Source organism: Aphelocoma coerulescens, chromosome 1, assembly GCF_041296385.1.
Source record: "Aphelocoma coerulescens isolate FSJ_1873_10779 chromosome 1, UR_Acoe_1.0, whole genome shotgun sequence".
Taxonomy (NCBI): Eukaryota; Metazoa; Chordata; class Aves; order Passeriformes; family Corvidae; genus Aphelocoma; species Aphelocoma coerulescens.
In genome coordinates, this window is record NC_091013.1 from 96,740,861 (window position 1) to 96,761,630 (window position 20,770).

At 42.4% G+C, this 20,770-nt stretch overlaps 1 protein-coding gene across 5 annotated transcripts; it reads left to right on the top strand.

Annotated features, from left to right (window-relative positions):
- Positions 1 to 2,431: 2,431 nt before the first annotated feature.
- Positions 2,432 to 10,502, top strand: CLDND1 (claudin domain containing 1). 5 transcript variants are annotated; one of them, XM_069020193.1, is made up of 7 exons: positions 2,432 to 2,452; positions 3,070 to 3,247; positions 6,909 to 7,049; positions 7,180 to 7,474; positions 8,652 to 8,759; positions 9,133 to 9,270; positions 9,366 to 10,502. In XM_069020193.1, the coding sequence occupies exons 4-7, from the start codon at positions 7,186 to 7,188 to the stop codon at positions 9,584 to 9,586; spliced, it is 756 nt and encodes a 251-aa protein (XP_068876294.1). In that variant the 5' UTR covers positions 2,432 to 2,452; positions 3,070 to 3,247; positions 6,909 to 7,049; positions 7,180 to 7,185; the 3' UTR covers positions 9,587 to 10,502. The 5 variants fall into 5 exon arrangements, with proteins under 5 accessions (XP_068876294.1, XP_068876274.1, XP_068876304.1 ...); XM_069020173.1 differs by lacking the exon at positions 2,432 to 2,452 and adding an exon at positions 2,632 to 2,694; XM_069020203.1 differs by lacking the exon at positions 2,432 to 2,452 and adding an exon at positions 2,632 to 2,694 and having other exon boundaries at positions 6,921 to 7,049.
- The last annotated feature ends 10,268 nt before the right edge of the window (positions 10,503 to 20,770 follow it).

Consider the following 20,770-nt stretch of genomic DNA (forward strand, 5'->3'; position numbering starts at 1 on the left):
ACTAAACCTGAAAAACATATTATTTTCTTTAAAACTAAAACTTTTTATTATTGCAAAGAGAATATTTGTTGGGGGAGGTGATATCTTGTAAATTAACTAGTAGTTTTGGAAGAAACAGGCAGACTTTTGAACACCTTTTTCAGGTCTGAATCAATAATTCCTGAAGTGAACGTGATATATGAAAGAAGGGTTTTTTTTCTTTTTTTTTTTTTATCAGCTTCATTTAATATAAGTGGTGCCACCTCCTACAAATGCTTACATATTTCCTTAGACTGTGTGAACTAAAATGACACACATTTTGTACTAAACAATTTAATTTTTTTTTTTTTTTTGCAGCATACTGGGGTTTTGGCTTTGTTTGTTTGCAGCACTCTGATGTTAAACTCTCCGTCAGTGCCTCAGTAATGCTCGTGATCCAGGTCTGCAATCAAAGAAACTTCACTTTTGCAAAAAAGCAGGAATAGCATTTAAGCTATAGCCCCGAGAGCCCTGAGGATTATTCCCTTAGCATTGTTCCCTTTGTGCTTTCCTGTGCACAGAAAAGCAAACTCTTACTTTTAAAACCTTCCCAACTCATCCTGTTCCGTAGCTAAACTGATCAACCAGTGGTTCTGCTGAGGCACATTGAGGAGGTGTGAAAAGAAGAGCAAAAAAAAAAAGCGTTGTTGGCAAGGAATGACCCCATGCGTTCATCTGTAACATTTTTACTGGGTTACTCTTACTATAAGGAAGGGTATTTTTCCAGGAAAAAAAAAATCCAGGTGGACTCTGTAGAGAGTATTTGATTTTAAGTAAATAAAATGAAAATGCGTCTCTTCCTTCTGGGTGCTTTTGAGCAGCTGCACACTTCACATTGATTGGGGCAGATTATGAAAAAGAAGAGGCCACTGTAGCCTAATTTAATAATGGAAGTAGCAATGGCTGCAAAATTTTTCAGAATTGATTTTCATTTTTACAAGATTAGATCTTTTAGGAGAAGACTGTAGATGTGCCAGTGTTAGATAATTCACTGCATTTTACAGTAAATGGTTCCAATTCTGCTTTTACAATTTACATAGTACAATTTACATGGCTTAGAATACACAGGGGTTTTGTTAACTTTTTTTCCTTTTAATGTTTTCTGGCTTCAACCTTTGATAGCTTTTCCAGGTATACAAAAAGAAGTTACTGATTTTTTTTGTTCCCTGTTGCTGTTACATGTATTTTATAGTCTTGTGAGTCCTTTAGTTTAATAAATTAACTCCTTAAATAAACTCTTCTATAAATAAAATGGACTGACCTTCTGTGATATATTTCATTAAGAGAGGTTTTCTAATTGCTCAGTGATTTTCATATCCCTTTTCAGGTTTATCTCTATTTTGTCAACATATCAAAACTAGTCATGCTACCTCAGAGCCAGCAGCAATTCTAGATGTGATACAACTTCTTTCCTTGTGATTTCTCAGTTTATACATCCGTGGTTACGGGAAAGTTGGGGGCTTTTTTGGGGTCACATCTTGGTAGTTGGTACTTCACCAACATTCTTCCTTTTTCATTTTGTGTTTCCCAGGACGAAACCTTCTGTCAGGTAAGTATAGCCTCCAGTCTTTGCTTTTAAATTAATGAGCTCATCGATGACCTTATTGAAATGCGTGTTTGCTTGCCCCAGCTGCAACACGATCAGGTCACCCTGTCCCAGTGCCCTCTCTATGTCATTATTTACCCTTCCCTCGTGTCATCTGTGAGATTTATCAGCAGTACTCTGCTTTCTTCCAGGCCATCAATAAAGATGTCAAGTATTTTAGAGTCCAGGATAAATCCCAGACAGACCGCAAAATATGTCTTTCTACACAGTTTTATTATGAAGTGTTGCTGAGGCAGCTCCATGTTCCAGAAAGGTGGGGCATATAGACAGAAATGTCTTTCATTAAATACAATTTCTAATAATTTTTTTTAATTAAAAAATTAATGTTGCACCAAATCTGAGAAGTTTCTTCTGTGGCTGCTTTTCACCTTTACGTCCTACTTTCTTACCTTGCTGCAAAAATGCTTCCTGGCTGTTCTGGCAGAGGAGTTGATCAGGATAATTCCCCAGAAGTCCTCAGAGCGTGAAAGCCTCGGATGATTCTGGGGATTTTTTCTGGGTATTTGTTTGCTTGTTTGGAGGTTTGTAAAACCAAGACTGGGTGGGCTGGTCCCTCAAACAGGGGAATTGTTAACCACTTCTAAGAGTCCTCTTGTCATTTCCGTGGTTTCGTGTACCAGGGATGGAGGGAAACGTCCAGTTTGGGGCACGGAGCCAGTGTTACCAATTTTTTTGCAATTTTTACTGATTTTTTTTTTTTCCCCCTTCCATGTTTTCCCAAGTCATTCACCCAGGCTATCATGTCACCATTTTTTCCAAGCGATCAAGAGAAACAGAAAAAACTAGAAAGGAGGTTGTAGCCAGGTGGAGATCGGCCTCTTCACCCAGGTAACCAGCGATAGGACGAGAGGACACAGTCCCAAGCTGTGCCGGGGAGGTTCAGGCTGGACATGAGGAGGAATTTCTCCCCAGGACGGGCGATAAGCCATGGGAAAGGGCTGCCCCGTGCGTGCTGGGGCCGGCGCCTCCGGAAGGGGGCGGCAGAACTACATCGCCCAGCGTGCCCCGCGCGGGCGGGCGCGGCGGGCGGAAGCGGGGCCGGGCCGGGTGCGAGGCGGCGGCGATGGGCGGTGGGTGCCGGGTCGGGCCGGGCCGGCGCTGAGGGGGACGGGGCTGAGGGGGGAAGCGGGGCTGAGGGCTCGGGGTGCTCCCCTCGGGTTTGCTGCCGGCCCGCGGCTGTCGCCCCCCGCGCGGAGCTGGCTCCTGGGAGGCCCGAGACCCCCAGGGGCGGTCGCGCTCCGTGGGGGTGCCCGGCCGGCCTGGCCCGGCCCGGTGCTGGGCTGGTCCTGCAGGGACAGGTTCTCTTGGCCCGAGGGCTTTTCAAGTAATTTCGCCTCTCCATCTTATCTTTTTTTTTCGTTAATGATAGCACTGGGAGATGTCTGTCAAGTAATTTCAGAGTGAAATGATGATGTCCAGCCATTCGGTTTGCTCTCTTCTTGTAGATCACTTGTTGTGAACTGATGGTGTGGAAGAAGCTGAATGAATGGAACAGTCAGGGCAGAAGGGAGGTTTGTGTTTCATGCTCTCCACTGGCCACAGGACACAATCAACACTGTGCCTCTGAAGTGATCTGGAAGCATTGGAGCTGTGTGTCCTGAGGGACTCTGTGCATCTCTGAAGGTAAGAAAGTGTTTAGTAGCAATCTTTCCTAACATTTTGTTGCCCTGAACATCGAACGGACGATCCTGTTTGGTGCTGTTGGCAGCCCTCTCCCCATATTTGCACCCTCTTGTAGGCCTTCTGCCTAATCGCTTTTTGACTGCAAGCATGTTTCCTGAGAGAATGCCAGCCAATGCAGCCTTCCTTTTTTTGTGGTGTCACGTAAAAGGAGTTTCTTAAATGTGGTGGCCCACTGTTAGCTGGAAGGAGTGACAGCAGTAACAAGATAAAAATGCATGTTTTTGTATTCCCTTCTGCCATGGTACAGTAACTTCTTACAAAGACTGTCCAGTCTTCAGCCTTAGAGTTGATTTTTTGCCAGAATACTTGCTTTTGTTCTGTTCTCTGTTTTTGTTTCCTGAGTCTACTGACTTGACCCCTATGTTTTTACCTTCTTTGAAACGCATGCAGTCTACTCATTCTATTGAGTATTGCTTCCAGTTTGGCCTTTGCCTTCTCTTTTTTGAGCTTTTTTCAAAAATTTTCTTTTTTGAAAATTTAAACATTTTTATGTGTCTCATGTCTTTTAAAAAATGAATATAATCGCAGTATCTTGTAAAGCACTTTCGCCTGTTTGCAACCATCTAGTGTCTTAAATTTGTTGCATAGCTTAGTTTCAGCTGCAACTTGTTTGGAATAGCTTCTCCTTTTAGACAGAAATGTGCTGTCAGAGCTATAAGAACAAACCTGTTAAAACAGTGAAGGCTCTTGTTGACAGCCTATGGAGAAAAAACATTTTTATTTGCTATCAATCTTTGTCTTTATAATTTTATATTTATAATTTAGTAGCACTGATGTTATTTTTTCATAAGCATCTCCTACACGTTGTTCTGCACAGAATCTTTTGCGAAGTGTGGCATTAATCCCATAAACACTCAGTGTGTTTCTTCGTGGTCTTCTCCAGTAACTATTTCTTACTGGCTGTGCTCACTGTTCCCTTTGAGCTCTGCCTGGGGCTGGCAGGATGGTTCTCTCTTTTGAAAGGACACCTCATTTAAGGGGGAGTGTGTCTCCTGTAAATGAAGATGCAGTGGATATGCACAGTGAATGGGCAGGGTAGTCAAGTCTACTCCACTGGCAGGAAAAACTGGTTCAAGCTTTGCATAAAGTGTTGTAGAATTCTTCATCTTTTCTGTAAGTAGTTGCAGAGTTAGGCAGAAGCATTGAGGGAATCTTTATTGTAAGGAACTGAGGGTCCACTCTTGCCTTGTCACTGTCTTGTCCATACTGATGGGGAAAAATGCCACACAAAGCTGCCCACTAGATTTTGGGGTCTGTAGCCCCCTCGGCTGCTCTCTACCCCTGCCTGCAGTTACATTACAAGGATTGAAAGTCAGTAGATTGCCATGTCCCTTTTACCAAGTGGATAATGAACACTGGGCAATGCTTTCATTTGCTACTTGGTGATTAAGCCTTCATTTTGCTTATGAACTGTTCTTGGTTGCCAGCTGACATCAGCTCTGCCGTGTTCACAGCACACCAGCACACAAAAGGCTGGTCAGAAATGTGTAGTTGTTTTTTAATGGTGATCTGGTAGGGATACTGCCAGCACCAGTGTTCTGCACCTGGCAGCAGGGATATGTAGCTGAAAGTAAGACTTTTGGGCCAGTTCTTTTCTTTCTCTGTGTTCGGTATAAATTTGATAGGGCTTTGTCAGCATTTATATTGAAAGGCAGTGACAGCAGATCAGTGGCCCAATAATGTCCTGGTTACATTCTTTTTCACCAGACACTACTCTGAGGATGGAGCTTGGGGGTTTTTGTGATCCTTCCACCCAGAGAGAGCCCTTTCTAATGAGAGGAGTCTGTTGCAGAGAGTTTCTCATGCAGTAGATTGCAATGTAGTGGAAAATCCAGACCGGCCTGCTCACCAGCCTGTTCTGCTGCTTGGTCTGAGAGTGATCTACTCAGCTCTGAGCTCAGCTGGGCAGAAGCTTTGGCCCTGGAGGTGCCACTTGCCCTGTTTGCTTCGGGGCAGTATGTGAAGGGGAAAGGATCCCTCAGTTAGCTCAGTAGGTTATGAATGGTGGGGTCAGATCTATACAGCAACTTGTTCTTCCTATCCTGTTCATCCCATGTCCTGGGTACCTTGAGCAAGATGCTGGGATATCAAAGGAGAGTACAAATACATAAACAGGAATTAAACAGTGCACAGAGAATTTGCTTCCAAGTCTGGGCTTAATTCTATGTTTTCTACATAAATAAGCCTGGATACGGTGTGTTCTCTCTCTCAATATTTCTATTAACTTATAAAAGTTTACAGCTTGTAGATTATTATTTAAGTACAGTTGTGGTATGCAAACTTTGCAGTATTTTGAATGGGTGTTTCTTGTCAGTTCACCAAAAATCAGTTCTATTCTTTCTCATCACTAAGGATGCCATTCAGGGATGGATATTGCAGAGAGTGTGCCTCATTTAATATGGAAATGAAGCATAGGAAATGATATGGGAACACATAATTTCTCCTCCTTGTTAGCCAGTTTCAGACAAATAGAGGAGCAGATGGAGGGGAAAAGAAATAAGAATGGTATTGTTAACAGCAAACATTGATGCCTTTGAAATTCCCTTCTTTAATTTGCAACTTGTTTTCTAGTTCAGAATTTCTTACTGACAAGTCTGACTTGAGGCTCTGGTGTTTTTCCTGGTGAATGCTGAGGTTTAAGGCACTTGCTGTTTCCAGTTGCGGTTCATTAGTTGCAAAGAAACTAGACCAAAATATTTTGATCAAAGTGTGTGGGAGAAGGGAGGTAGAGCCAGCAGAAGACAAGAGCTGATTAGATAGTAGCTCCTGCCACCAGCCTACCTCTAGCTGCTGAGCTAGTTTCAGTTTTTTTTTTTTCTGGCAAGTGCCTCAAGCCTGATTCATAATAATCCATAAATTTAATCAAGCACACAAAGCACGTGAGAACAGCTGGCATCCGAGAGGAGTCCTCTGGTGTATTGCAGCCACAGAACATTTCTTGTATTACCAGTCACTTGCTCATTAAAGTCATGATATTGTCATAAGCATAAGCCTGTGTGGTATTTGTGTTCTCCCCATGCTTCCTTTGACTGTGAATCTATGCCATTTGGGAGCATGACCCCACAAAGGAGGGCATAAATGACCCCTAAGAGAGGGACGCAAAGTCCTTGCGGCAGCATATGAAGGCCTTTCAGTTTTGTCACCTTGTTCCCATGGAACAGGGCACCCCTCTGCATTGTTCTAGGTCTCCAAAAAATGCCATGGAATGTATTGTGGCATTATTGCAGCATTTATCATGATTTCCAGATTTGTCTTCCAATGCTTCCTTCATGTTCTGCCTCTAGTGCCAACATTTCTAGTGCTACATTCCTCTCTTCCCTAAAGGCATTCCAGCACCTTGGCATGGCTGCCCTTTGTGAGCAGCCTGGAAGAGCTTTTTCGGCATGCCTGTGGTTCTTATCTTTGCTGTAAACACAAGCTGTGAAAGCCTTATGGGGTGGCAGGCTAAAAATAACTTCCACCCTTGGTAATCTCTTAAGGAAAGATAAGTCTTCTTCCTGGGCGTTGTGGATGGAGTCTCTGACGTTGCCTACAATCAGGATCACAAATGGCAGGGAGCTGTGTCATCTGCTTTGGAGATGAGTTGATGTTGTTCTGTCAGTTGCTGTTTCAGGGAAAGCAGCCAGTGCAGTGTGACTGGGAGAGCACATTCTCCAGGATATTATCCCTACTTGGAACTCGAAGACCCAGTGGATGCTGGCCAGCACTGTAGATTTGCTCAGTGTTCCTTTGATTCTAGCAGGTAGGGAAAGGAAGGCATGCATATGCTGAGGGGATGTTGCAGAAGGGGGCTGATGCCACGAGTTTGGCACTGCTGGGATAACTTTGTGCTTCCAGAAGCGTTGCTCACTTGTCCCTGTGTCCCCACCCAGGGCGCCATGATGGATAACCGGTTTGCTACCGCGCTGGTGATCGCCTGCGTGCTCAGCCTCATCTCCACCATCTACATGGCAGCCTCCATTGGCACCGACTTCTGGTACGAGTACCACACCCTGTCCCCAGCTGAGAATGTCAGTGAAGCTGGTAGAAGCATCTGGGAGGAGTTTGTCAGCAAAGATGCGGATGAGAAGACCTACACAGATGCGCTCTTCCGGTGCAACGGCACGGTTGGACTGTGGCGGAGATGTATCACTGTACCCAAAAACTCTCACTGGTACAGCCCACCAGGTACCTCCAGAGCCATTATCACTTCCCTAGCTTGCCTGGGGTGCTAACTTCCTCAGAACAGACTTGTGCCACTTTGTTCCTCCAGAAGGTTTATTTCTAGCTTATGTTTTGGTTGGTTGGTTTTTTAATAAAGACAGTCCAGATTTTTAAAGAAGCAAAGGGCAAAATGGTCTGTGGCTGTCAGTTTCTGGTTTTGACACATGATACTTGATCTAAATTTAATCTCACAAGCTTGATTTTTGTTTTGCCTCAGCTATCCAGTTGGGGCTACATTTATAGTTGCTCTCCCAGTTACTGTGTTTACGGACACATCCTGGGATCCAGCAATGGAATAAAGACACTACTTTATCAAGGAGGCACTCATTGCTTTTAGCTAGTCATTCACTTTGTTTATCATCACATCAGCACATCCTGGATTCCTTTAATGGATATGGAGTGAAATATTTGTATGATTTTTCAAAATCATTGGAGGATAAAATGTGTGGTAAACAATTATTTTAATTGCTTCAAGGTCGATTTTGGGTACTTACTGTATGTGTGAACATCTTCATTTGGAAATCTCTTAAAGGTGTACTTTCAGATACATTTCTGGAGGAAAAAAAACATTATATGAAATACTTTTTTTTTTTTCCTGTCATGAAAATGCTTATTTTGGAAGACACTTAAACCAGTTCTGCTCAATAGTATTCTCAAAGAAAAATCTGAGGTAGAAATTTAGTATAAAGAAGCAAATCCTTCATATTTAAATAGGCCTTTCTATCCCTCTTTTGATTTAACTGTTAGTATGAGACTGCATTCTGTGTGTGGAGATAAGCACAATTTAGTTAGGGACCCTGAGCACAAGAATATGTGGCAACATAGTTGAGCATCATATGCCACCACATTTCTTTGCCAGTCTGTTACACATGGCACAGTTCTCTGTGGATAATCCAGGGAAGCTTGAAGATTCTACATGTTGGAATGCTGTCCCTCAGTGTAGTACCTTGTAACAGCCATGCTACGTCAACTACATCATAGGAAAGCATCTACAGATCTGTTTGGAGAGGTAATTTTTTCTCACAAAGGGAACTCAGAGGAGCTTCCTAGCTCAAGTCATTGGGAAAGGAGGATTTGAAAGGGAAGAAAGAGGGTTGAGGGAAGACACCTAATGGTAACTTTTTCTTTTTTCCACCCCCAGAAACCGATATGACTACAAACTGCATCAGTTTCTCGCTCTCTGATCAGTTTGTAGAAAAGTACATAGAGCCTGGAAATCACAACAGTGGCACGGATTTGAATCGGACTTGTAAGTGTCTTTCAGTTCTGGCAGACAAGAAAGTAGAACTAAAAAAAGATGTTTCTCAAATACAGTCAACAGCGAGGAAAGCTTCTGTGTCTTGCTTGCCATTTACTGTTTATTACAGTAGCATAGGCAGTAGGTCAGAAGACATAAATGTGTTAGCAAGGGTTTTGCCTATGAATTTTTTGCACAGGAATTTTGGAGTTAACAAATTAAGTTCTTTATGCTTCAATGGAGTCTTTGGTCCTCTTTAGCTATGAACGTAGAATGTCTGATGAAGCAGAAACAGCAGGGTAGAAGGGAATGTAAGATGGTGGGAAAAGATCTGTTTCTAGCACACCTTCAGCAAACTTGACTCGTGTGTTTCTTTCACATGCAGATCTCTGGCGATTGCAGTTTCTCCTGCCCTTTGTCAGCATCGGCCTCATGTGCTTTGGGGCTCTGATTGGGCTCTGTGCTTGTGCCTGTCGCAGCCTTTACCCGGCCATTGCCACTGGAGTCCTGCATTTCCTAGCAGGTAAGTGTCCCGCCATCCTCCTCCAGAAGCTGAGAGGACCCCCCCTGGAGCACTCCATGGGTGAGCTCACTGTGCTTCGCTGCTTCCTTCCCCAGGGCTGTGTACACTGGGCCTCGTTGGCTGCTATGTAGCTGGGATTGAGCTGCTCCATAGGAAGCTGCCTCTGCCAGAGGATGTGAGGGGTGAATTCGGCTGGTCCTTCTGCCTCGCCTGTGTGTCCGCACCTTTGCAGTTCATGGCAGCTGCTCTTTTCATCTGGGCAGCTCGCACCAACAGGAAGGAATTCACCCTGCTGAAAGCCTACCGTGTGGCATAAGTGCTGCTACTGCAGTCTGGGGTTTCCTTGTTAGAGCCTCTTCTCCCCCAGCCCTTACTACTTTTTTCTTTCAGTCAGAATTTTATCATGTACTGCATGCTTCTTGCCAGTTGACAATTTAGCCTGCAGGCCCTGAAGACAAAGACCTCTGGGCTAAATGACCAAACCCTGCCAGAAGTCTGCAGAACTTTAACAGGTTTTTTAATTGGGTTTTTTTAAGAATTGTTATTATTTTTTAAGCTATGTTTGGTTGTTGACAGTTCCCCTTAGTTAGGTGTACAGGCCCCTTCCTAATTTTATTACCCTGTCAGCCTGGAGAAAATAGAAGTGGTGTTGTGAGGTGGAAGAGAGATAGGAAAAGGTGCAGGTATGCAAGAATGGGAACTTGAGTGCACAAATAATACATAATGAGGAGCTGTCTGCCATGTGACTGAAGCTGGCAGTACCTACAGGGAGCACCCGAGAGACATGGGGGAATTCAGAAACCTCTGTTAAGAAAATACTGTAGCTAAATCAGTCTGTAGCTCAGATCTGGGTCTCCTCTCGTCGCTAGTTCGCTGTGTTTTGTGGCATCTGTCAAAACAGCTGGAGAGAGAGCAGGCAGCTGTGGCAGTGCCTGTACAGCACACCCTCCTGAATGCACACTCTGCACGTGCTTCTGCCACAGAGTGGGATAAGAAGGCCCTCATGGAGCTCTGTCCTGCTGTAGCTCCACTGCTTCGAGGACCCAGGCTAGTTTGGTATCTGCACTACATGTGATTGTGCACTCTACTCTTAATTTGTGGTGCTTTTGCTTGATGTGGAATAAGGCTTCTCTCTTGTTGAAAATTACTTCCTCACAAGTTTTTTGGTTTTAATTTGGTTTAGTATATGTGTGTATATGTACATATATAAACTTAACTTTTTTTAAACCTCACCTGTTTATCCTTTATAGCACACAACAGGGTTTTTTTAAAAGGTGCTGTTCTTTCCCCATCTTGTTTAAGAATAATAATAATAATAATAATAATAATAATAATAATAATAATAAAGACTCAGAAATTTTCAGCTTTGCATGAATCTGATGGGAGGGTAAGGGAATGATCTAGAGTGGATTTTACTTGGGGAAAGAGGAGCCAGTGTCTAGATCATTCTCTGTTTTCATGGAAGTATCACCAGAAACCATGACATTAGATTGGATTTTTTTAAATTAAATTCTTGGGCTCCTGCTAACTTTAAATTTTTTCCTGCTCATCACTGGTGGTCACAACAGCCCATAATTTCTAATTAATTCAAAAATGTTATATTTATTCTGAATCACTGCCACTCTACCCAGACTGGGTGATATCTCGAAAACAATGTTCCAAGACTAAACTGTTGAATTCTGAGGCCTTAGCTCACCTTGTTTCCTTACTTCATGCTTAATAGAAGAAGTATGCCTTAGGAGAAATAATTCCTGACAAAACAAGTGATGGCAAGGATTCCATGGGACTCTGGTGATGATAATGACACAGAAATAGGCATTTTTATTGCATGGCTGTTTTTCTATTGTTTTGTGCCTTTGTGGTTTTTTTTTTTCCTAGTAGGTGTTTCTACCCAAGCTATGTTTGCTAGATCAGCAAACAGCCCTAGTCATGATTTCCCTGAAGATCAGATATAACTGCTTGTGTGATTTCTTTTATTTTTTCTCTCAAGTGTGTGATAGGCTTCTTCTGTTATCATTCTTGGAATCTTTACGAAGTAAAACAGAGATGATGATGAAAACCAGAATCACTGAAAAAGCAGTGGCAGGCCATTCAATCCTCTTTCTCCTGCTGTTGAGTAATGTTTTACTTTTCCTCCTTAAACAGCCCCTTTCTCTCCCTATGGTGTCTGGGCTATTTGTAACCTCGTGAGAGGGCATGTGGTACTTTTGTGCAGTATGTGAGAGTAAATGAAAATCCATGCTGCCTGATCTGTACGATAAGGTGCTTTTTCAGAGTAATTATCCTGACTTAGATAGATAAGGCCTAACTGCTCAGCTTGTCATGTTCCTCATTTGCTAGAATTACTAGGGCATGCAAGCCTCAGCTTGGGTCAAAAGGACTGAAGCTGCTATTCTGCAGTTTGAGAGGAAACACTGCTGCTGATTTTATCTAGTACAGTTTATGAGGTTTTTTCTCTTTTTTTCAGGAGCTGGAAGAATATTTGTTTTATGTTATTTTAATCTGAGCAATGGAAATCCTGTGCCCTCACTCTTCTCTTGTATGGGACACTTATTTTTCTGAAGTGTAAATCTCAGTTGTCAAATGTTGACTTTCTTGCCTCCAGAAGAAGAAATGTAATAGGGAGAAAAGGGGATGTTAGAGGTGCTGTCAGTCCTTTCTTCATCATTTTAAATACCAGCAAAACCAAGATTGCCTGCTTGTCTATGCCTGAGACAAATGTTGCTGGTTTTCTCTGCCCAGAAATGAAGAAAAGAGGCTTTAATTGAGTCTTGATTTGCACCATTTTAACTAAAATGAGGGTCACTTTTCAGATTTGGTGGGGTTTTTTTTCTGTTTTGCCCTTGTGTAAAGTTTACTTCATCAGAGTGGATCTTGGTGAGAGGCAAATCTCACCCAGAAAGAGGGCTGGCCCTCTCTGTTTGGGGTGGGGGATCTGTGTAGTCTGCTTTGTAAATGTGTGTTTTGCTCAAGGTGAGCAAAAGGGAGCAAGAAGAGTTCTTGGACTGCTGGCTTGGGTCCAATAAATGGCATTGGATGACAGAACAACAGAAGAGATACTGAGGATGGAGTAATTCTGTAAAAGAGGTGATTAAACACATTAACAAATAATGAGAGACCCCAAGTGTGTGACCCAGGCCCTTCACACTGACAGAGCCTCATGCCTTGTTCAGAGGCTGCATTCAAGAGGAACTTTGAGGCGTGTGTGTGTTTGTGGTCACATACATGTGTGCAAATGCAGACACCCTTGCTCAAAAAAGCAAGGAGTGCTTCAGCTCGGGAAGATAAAAGGCTGTATTTGTATTTCTCAGTATTTTGTGGTCTGACCGTGCAGTATGTTTGCTGATACTGGTTCAGTGCTGAAGGTAGGGATGAGGCAGATACAGTTAGATGAAAATAGGAGAAGAAAGGGGGTGTTGTGGGTCTGTGTGCACAGGGAAAATGGCACACATCTCTAACACTTGTATGTGCTGGTGCAAGTGAAGAGAAGGAATATCAAAGGAAAAGGAGAAATGGGGAATCTGGACTGAGCATGAGAACTGAGGACTCTTGGCACTACATGTGAGCAAGCTCCCAGAAGTCCAGCATGAATTCCCCACATGGTATTTCATAGCCAGGATAGCAAAGGCCAGCTGCTCCTGCACCACTCACAGCTCCATCACAGTGGTGGCTTAAGTGGGTGAATTGTCCTCTTGTGCTTACGAGAAGCTCCTAAACATTCTGTCCCCCAAATCTGAGGTCAGCAAGCTGCATTTCAAACATGCTGCTTATGACACTGTTTCTTCCTCACAGGCTTGGGTTTGTTTTCCTGCCAACTCTGTGAAACCTCTGGCAAAGCAGGACTAGCAGAAATTTTCACAGCTCAATAAAGTTTTTAGTCTAGGTAGCAGCCTCTAATTTTTTTCTTCAAATGGATGTTTTCCCCATTCTGTCCCCATGCTCCAGTAGTTCTGAGAAGGGACTGATCAAGGAAGCTGCAAAGAGGGGGTTTATTGTGTCTGTAAGGACAGCTCCTGCTGGTGTTAGAGATGGCTGAAAATAGAATAGTCAATCCCACTTCCTTGCTTTAATAAAAGAGTAAGGAAAAAGAAGTATAGAGCAGACACAAAATATTGGTTTGTTGTGTAAAGGGGACAGTTCGCCATGTACAAAAGTAAAGATACATTTTGAGTGCAAGTGGCTGAAGACTCCTGTATGATCCAAGAGTCCCTTCTAAATTTCGTCATGCCAGAAACTATGTGTCTTGATCTGGTTTTCCTTCTGGATCATGCTGGCCAGGTAATCCTTTCCTCAGAGAAGGTCTGTTGCAGTCTTTTTGTTATGGTGATAGTGAATTCCTCCTCTCTCCTCATCTAAAATGCTCTGAAGTATTTTTTTGAGAAAGGTGTTTGGATTTTGGGCTGGTTTTTTGTTTTGTTTTGTTCTGATTTTTGCCACTTAGGCCTGGCACCAAGTTACATACCAGCTTGCAGTCAGTCTCTTGCAGTATTGTTTTGTGATTCAAGGCAATGACTTCTGAAAAGCTCTTTCCTACTCTCCAGCATTGTGTGTACTCAGCCAGCACCTGTTATTCAAAGAAAAATTCTGAAATGTCAGCAGCTTATCATTACATCTCAGGCTGACTATCCAGCCCTATTTGTGTGTATTTCCTGCTTGAGTGGATTGTATATCTCAACAGAGAGGATAACATCTTGAAGCTGCTTTTTTTTTTTTTCCCATTACCTCAGGAATAGCTAGAGTTTGTGCTATAGAACTTCTTTATAAACTGGTTTCAGATAGGAAAGGATCAAAAGTTTGCATCTTTGCTGTTAACTTTTCTATTGCTGTAGAATATTGCCCTGTGTTTTTAAACCATGGCTTTCAGGACTACAGAGTGCCAAGTGAAGCCTTTGTTCAATTCATGGTTCAGATACATGGCAGTGGAACAGTAGATTCTCCATAACTGGAAGATTGCATAGGTGTCTGGATATAGCAATAACAGCCACATGCAAAATTAACATTTAACAAGCACTTGTCTGCCTACTGATACAGACCAAGCCTTTATAAAAACCAATGAGCACTGAAAAAACCTGAAACTAGTAATATATTCCACCCCCTTGTCTCCTCCTTCCTTCTAAATTTACCCCTTTTAAAAATAGTCATAGGGACAGTGTTTTATTTATTCCTCGGGTTAGAGCCATGAGTGTCAGATGTCTCTGCTCCATGCTTTCTGTGTACAGACAAAGCTAAAGATGATGGTTGATTTTTGTAGGGGATCCAAGCATCTCTAGCATTGGGTTTCCTGAGGTGAAGATTGGAAATCTTCATGAAAGCTAGAACCTTTTGTTTAATGAGAATTATTGCTTAATCAGGATCCTCTTCAAGAAAGTTGGGGTTTTTTTTAGAATATTTTTTTTATTTTCCTGCCCCTGGATGCTCAGCCGTGGGGAGTTGCATTGGCTGTGTTAGTATGGAGTGTCCTTTGCTCCGTGTGTCAGGTGAGTGATCAGAGCCTTTCCCAGTGTCCAGCCACCATGTGCAATCAGTATTTGTACTCTTGGACTAAGCTACAGAGTCAGCACTCCTGTGAATTATGGGCTTTTTTCATCCTCTGAGGTCAAGTACAGCTTGCACCATTAGGTGATTTGATTTTTTGGGAGATTTCTCTACAGAGCCAGGTAGCTGACACTGTTGGCTAAGTGACCATGAAATACCTTTGTGAATTCCCTGAGAACCTTTCTCATTTTCAGAGACTTTGCCTGTGACAAACGTGTATAAGAGCACCAGAGGTGGCCACCTGAAGTGTTTACACTAATGTTGATTTCATTGTTGATTGAATCCACCGGTTGATCACCAAGGTGGTGTGTTTTGGAGCACTGGCTGGGTGAGAGCAGGAGTGTGCTGGACTGGCAGTGCAGAGTAGGTGCTAATTTTCTGTGGTGCCTCAGCTTTGCCAGAGCCTTCCTGCATGCTGGTGTTTTAGATAGCAGATGCTGGAGAACTGGTTCCACAGCCTTTCCAAATCTTTCCTGGGTCTCTCCCTTACCCCATTGCTAATTCCCTAATTTAAACAAACTGCTTGTGTGGGTGATTCTGTGGTCCCAGTGACTTCACTCAAGTCATTTCTCCAGCCCTCATAAAATTGCTTTGATTACAAAAGGGGTAGAGTTCTTCTTCCCCACAAATCACTTCTGCTTTCTGAATGCTTTCTGGGGCTGTAGCAGTAGTTTCTTCTGCAAACAGATCCCTTTTGTCTTGTGCTGAAGTGACCCATTCAACCAGCTGCTTTGATTTGCATTTTGATGTTTACTTCCACACAAAACAGCAGCAGTGGTGCAAAACCACTCTGCCCAGTGCTGGGACTGGTTGGGTTCACTAAAGGTCTTGGAGTTCTGGGAAGTGGTTACCCATCCACAAAATGATGAGGATGTCACGAGCGGTGTCAGTAGCAGGATGATGCTGGCAGAGGCACCCCAGTGTCCCAGTGCAGAACGGGGAGGCGAGGCAGGAGCAGCTGCTGAGCTGGCTCAGGCTGCAGTGGGAAGTGAGCAGCCCTGGAGAGAGCGTCCCAGGCTCTGGAGCAGCTTCACCGTTCTGCTTGAGCCACCGCAGACCCGCGCGGGAACAGCACTGGGACGGCTGTATCAGTGGTGTGAGGGACAGCATGAACACGCTGCTCTGGGATTTCCTCTGCGTCGCGGGGCTTGAAGGGGAGGCTGCAGCAGCCAGGGCTGTCCTCTGCCGGGAGCACAAGGAAGTGTGCAGCATTATGGGCAGAGGAAGCCAAACCTGTTCTGCAGGAGATAAGTGTGCTTTACCTTCAGCCGCCTTTGTGAGCTGACAGGAGTGGCATCATCCGGGTGGCAAACTTGTTGCTGCCATTCTGTGTCTCCTTGCTTCCTTCTCCCAGCTCCTGAATCTCCCCTCACTGATTCTCCCCTCTTTGTTCTCTCTCTTTCACCACAATAAATGAACTAGTTACTCACTTCAGAGGCACTTTGGGCCATCCTTGGAGGACCTTAAATTTGTCCACATCCCTATTCCACAACCAGCTGGGTGCGTCTGGAAGCCTAAAACCAGCTAATTGGAAATGCGAGGCAGAGGAACACGTTGGGGCATGCAACTACAGCCACTGGCACTCAATTTAACATGGCCTGAATGCTGTTGGCTCTGCCTGCCAGGTGCTCATTTTACAGTTTAAACTCTGCATCCAGTGTTTACACAATGAAAAATAAGAGCTTAATTTGCAGTAAAAGATTTGCATTGTACAGTCCAGGCTCTCTACTTCTGTTACGCTCCCTGCTCTGGGTCATCTTTACCCCAGGAGATGCCAGTAGGGAGCTGATAGCTTCTGATCCATGGACATTGTTGCTGTTCAACAGGCTGTCAAGGAAACAGAGATCAACTGATGGAGCACTACAGAAAACTGCCATGGTGGTGTCATACATAATACAAAGATTCTGGTCTACAGATAAAGACAGTACATGGGGAATTTTTTTCCCTGTTTTCAGAGGCTGTATCATACGTTTAGCTTGGGTTTTTCCTCTGTTGCCAGTAATTTTTAGATTAACTGGTAGAGTTTCTAGAAATTATGGGAGTCACTTTTGTCTTCTTACTGGAAAGGAATATTTCCAACAAAGATGTCACAGATTTCAAGCTCCCCAACTTAATGAAAAATTATGAGGGTCAGCTGAAGCAGTGAGAAGTAAGTGGACAAAGAAAGTCACTGAAAATGAAGATTCAGAAAGTTGAATTTCAGACAAAAAATAATGTTTTCTGTAGATTTCCTATTCTGGGGCATAGTAAATTGGGATATGTATAAAAGATGCAGGAAATAATTATTCTTCACTTGACCACGTTCAGCCTTAGCTGGTGGTGTGTGTTGAAGCTGTAAATAGCTGGGGGTATCCCAAGAGGAGTGAACATCACCTCTAGAACTTTTAGAAACCATAACCTACAAGATAGGGAGCAACAGAGCCATTATGTTGAAGGAAGGACTCTTTGGGTGGGCCAGGTGATTTTTTTTTACAAAGGAAATTGATACAGACAATTGCTGGGAGCTGTCCACATCCACTGGTGAGAGGACAGGAGGTAACCAGCTTAGTCTGTAGTAAAGGAGAACTAAGCTGAGGGACAGAAAAAAACATCTCAGTCTTGGTGTGCTTGGTTCTGGCTGGATGATTATTTGTCCTTTCAGCCCTACATTGTTCCTCATCCAAGCTATCTTCAGGAAAATGCGTCACCTACCCAAGAGCTCATCTACTGAGTGTTACCAAGAGACACCATTTCTGAGGGACTTTCTTTATTGTCACAGAATTATTTGCAAAATACAAATACCAAAACTGCTAATTGAACATGGACCCTCAAATGAGCGTTGTGAAATTTGGCAATGATTCAGTTACTTATTTTACCTGAGACACTGGCTCAGGATGCGTTCCAAAAAGTCACTTATATAGGTGTTTCCTAAAATTTTAGTTTGTTTTATTTGTTCAAGATGTGTTCAGTTTGGGGCTTACTTAATCTAGTTTCTCAGTGAGACAAACCTGAGGAAACTAGGATGTCTATGTATTTTTGTGTAGTGGTTTCTAAACCATGACACTATGATTGTTGTCCTTCCTTCCTGTTTAGAATTTATTGGCCAGTTCAAGCCAGAGATGCTGAAATACTGGTTTTGTTTCTTGTAAAGGAACTTTGTGGAGGACAGGGACACTGTTAATACCCCTATTGAAGGTGCAATTGCCATCTGAGTGCTTACTAAGATGTTCTAAGCAGAATAATCCTTTGTCTAGATGTTCATGGTTTTCTTACCCTTCTTTTTTAATCTTTTTTAATCACTGATGTCACTGTTCTATGATGAATGAGAGGTAATAGGTATCAAGACTTTTTAAGGTGATTTTGCAAAACGTGGAAGAAATGCACTGGGGTTTGCTCTCCTGGATTTAGAACAAACAAAAGCCTTGAAATCCTGCAGACATTTGAGTGATGTCATGCAGATCTGGTCTGTAAAATTCCCAGTAACTGATACGTAACTGTTTGGAACCTTGGTGCAGCATTCTAAGAAAGTCTGTCACTTGGTGTAATGAAGAACCTCTGTTTGACTCTACAGGATACATCTCACCATATTCTTGTCTCATTTATGGCATTTCCTGTAGGGCTGAAATGAGACCACACATTATTTGTAGCCCAGAACTGCTGTTTTTTAGGCATTGCTGGAGTAGTTCATAGGGAGTTACATTAAAAATTTGTCATAAATAGCAGAATAAGGGCAGATGTTTGATGTGCAGTGAGATGTCTTTTTGATGTTTGTTATGCTGAGTCAGGCTGAAATGAAAGTGATCAAAGGAAAGCATCAGAAATTAGAGGTGATTGAGAACTAGACAAAAGCAAAATTTAGAAAGTAAGTCTGAACTGTAAATAATGAAGCTGATATTCCTTCTGCACTTGCAGGAGAGCAAACAGCTTCATATTAGTGAAACAGTCATACATGTTCTGAGATAGTATTCTTCTTGAGCTTGTTCACACAGGAGTACTCAGCAGTTTCCCCACAAACTTCTTTGGAATTTACTTTGGAATTTTGTGACTGAATATTACGTTTATTAAGCAAGATGTCTTTGTTACACATTTCCCTTCCTTGTCATAAATTTCTAAGACAGAATTTTCTTTCAAATAGGAAATAACTTGTTTCTCATAATGTTCTAACAGTAGATTCTGCCCTATCTGAAGTCAGTGTGTGCTTCATTCTTGAGCTCCCCTTTGTTCTCTGTATCTTTATTTTTTAATGAAAATTCTTTCTAATGTGTGACTGACTTCTCTCAGATGAGTCCTTTGAACTGTTTCCAGCTCTGTTATCGAAAGATGCACAAATCTTCTCATAGTGACAAAATTTAACAAACAGGAGGAGAACATTAAAATCATGAGCAGGTAAGCCCACAGAGAGAAGAGCTGGTCCAACTGGAAATAATCAAATTTGAAGAGAGTTTCTAGCATCTCAATGCCACAAAGTGTTGGGCGCTTTGGGTCTATGACACTGATGTAGTAGGTCTCATATTAAAAACTTAGAAGGAAATGCTATGAGTTCAGTTCTGGTATAACCAGATCACACACTTAAGGGTTTTAAATAAAATTTCAAGATTTTAGTGTTAGATGGTAATTTTGTTTCAACATTTTGCCCTACATCTTATAGAAAAATTAAGGAGAAGCTTTCAGCCTTTGTTGCTTGCCTAGACTCTGCGGTATAGGGAATTTGTTTTGAAACTATGTTGTGGTTTTCAGTTCATGGGGTTTGCTTTGCTTTGAGGTTTTCTTTGTTTTTGAGACAAAGAAAATCCTAGTAAGAGAACTGTCTCCCCAGAGATCACTGCATCAACACATTTAATCTCCAGGATTACGTTGCTTTGTAGATTGTCAGACTGATTCAAGGTTGACAAATTTACCTTGTCTAAGGCATTATCCTATGAAGACTTACAAAAATATTAGATGAAGGGAAAGTGTCAGCCAGTTGAACATTTCCAATCCCTACTTTTTTCACAAAGCATGTTAATATCAGGCTTCCAGTTAAAGCTCAGTATGATGGTACAGAGATAAGTGAGCAAATAGCACAACAGAGCCTTGAATATACAAGTTAAAGTAAACACACAGGTACACAATTACAGCCATGGGCAAAATATCAGTCTTGGCACTTCTCACCACATGTAGGTAGTATGAAATGCAAATTCAGAAATCTTCTTTTACTAGCCAAGTACAAAAATTGTAGGCAGAAAAGGTCTGCAGAAAAGAAAAGGAAAGGAATATTTTCTTTCAAAGAAAATAAGATGTGACTCAGAAAACAATATTTTGGTCATATCTGGCATTAACATAAGCTGATAAGCAAAAATTAATTCGGCAGTAGTCTCAGAAAAAATACTCTCTATGAACAGTAAACAAAGCACCAAACACAAAATTTGGCAGTGGTTGGAATGTGTGAAGACGTGCTCAGCGCTGTGCAAGAGAGGATAGCAAACTTGCCAAGCCAAATTTAAAGGAAACAGTGGCCTAACTATCGCTCTGCCAGGGAAAGCCAAACTGCAATGCCAAGGAAAATAGAAAGGTTAAACTACCAGGGAATATAGTGATTACTGAGAAATATGTTTTGATTGATGGATGTATTTATTTACAGTTAAACTTGCTAAACAAGTGGCAAGGGATGCCCTCAGTAGATCTACAGACAAAACAATTGCTACTGGAAGAGCATGCATGTGATTTTGGCTTCTCTCTAGCAAAACTGCAGAAAAATGTAATGTTTTAGAAACAAAACAAGTAACATTTTCTGGATAAGTTACTCCAAGAATTAGATTGCTTGTGTCACTCAGTCCAGCAGAGCTTGATGGAATTCTGTTTGAAGAAAAAATCCTACAATAGGCTGTATTTCTAAAGTAATAGAAGAAATTGGCAAATAGACAGAATCCTTGTACTGAAGTACATAAAGCCAAGGAACCAACTGACCAGTCAGCCTTGCCTCAATCCCTGGCAAGGTAATGGAGTG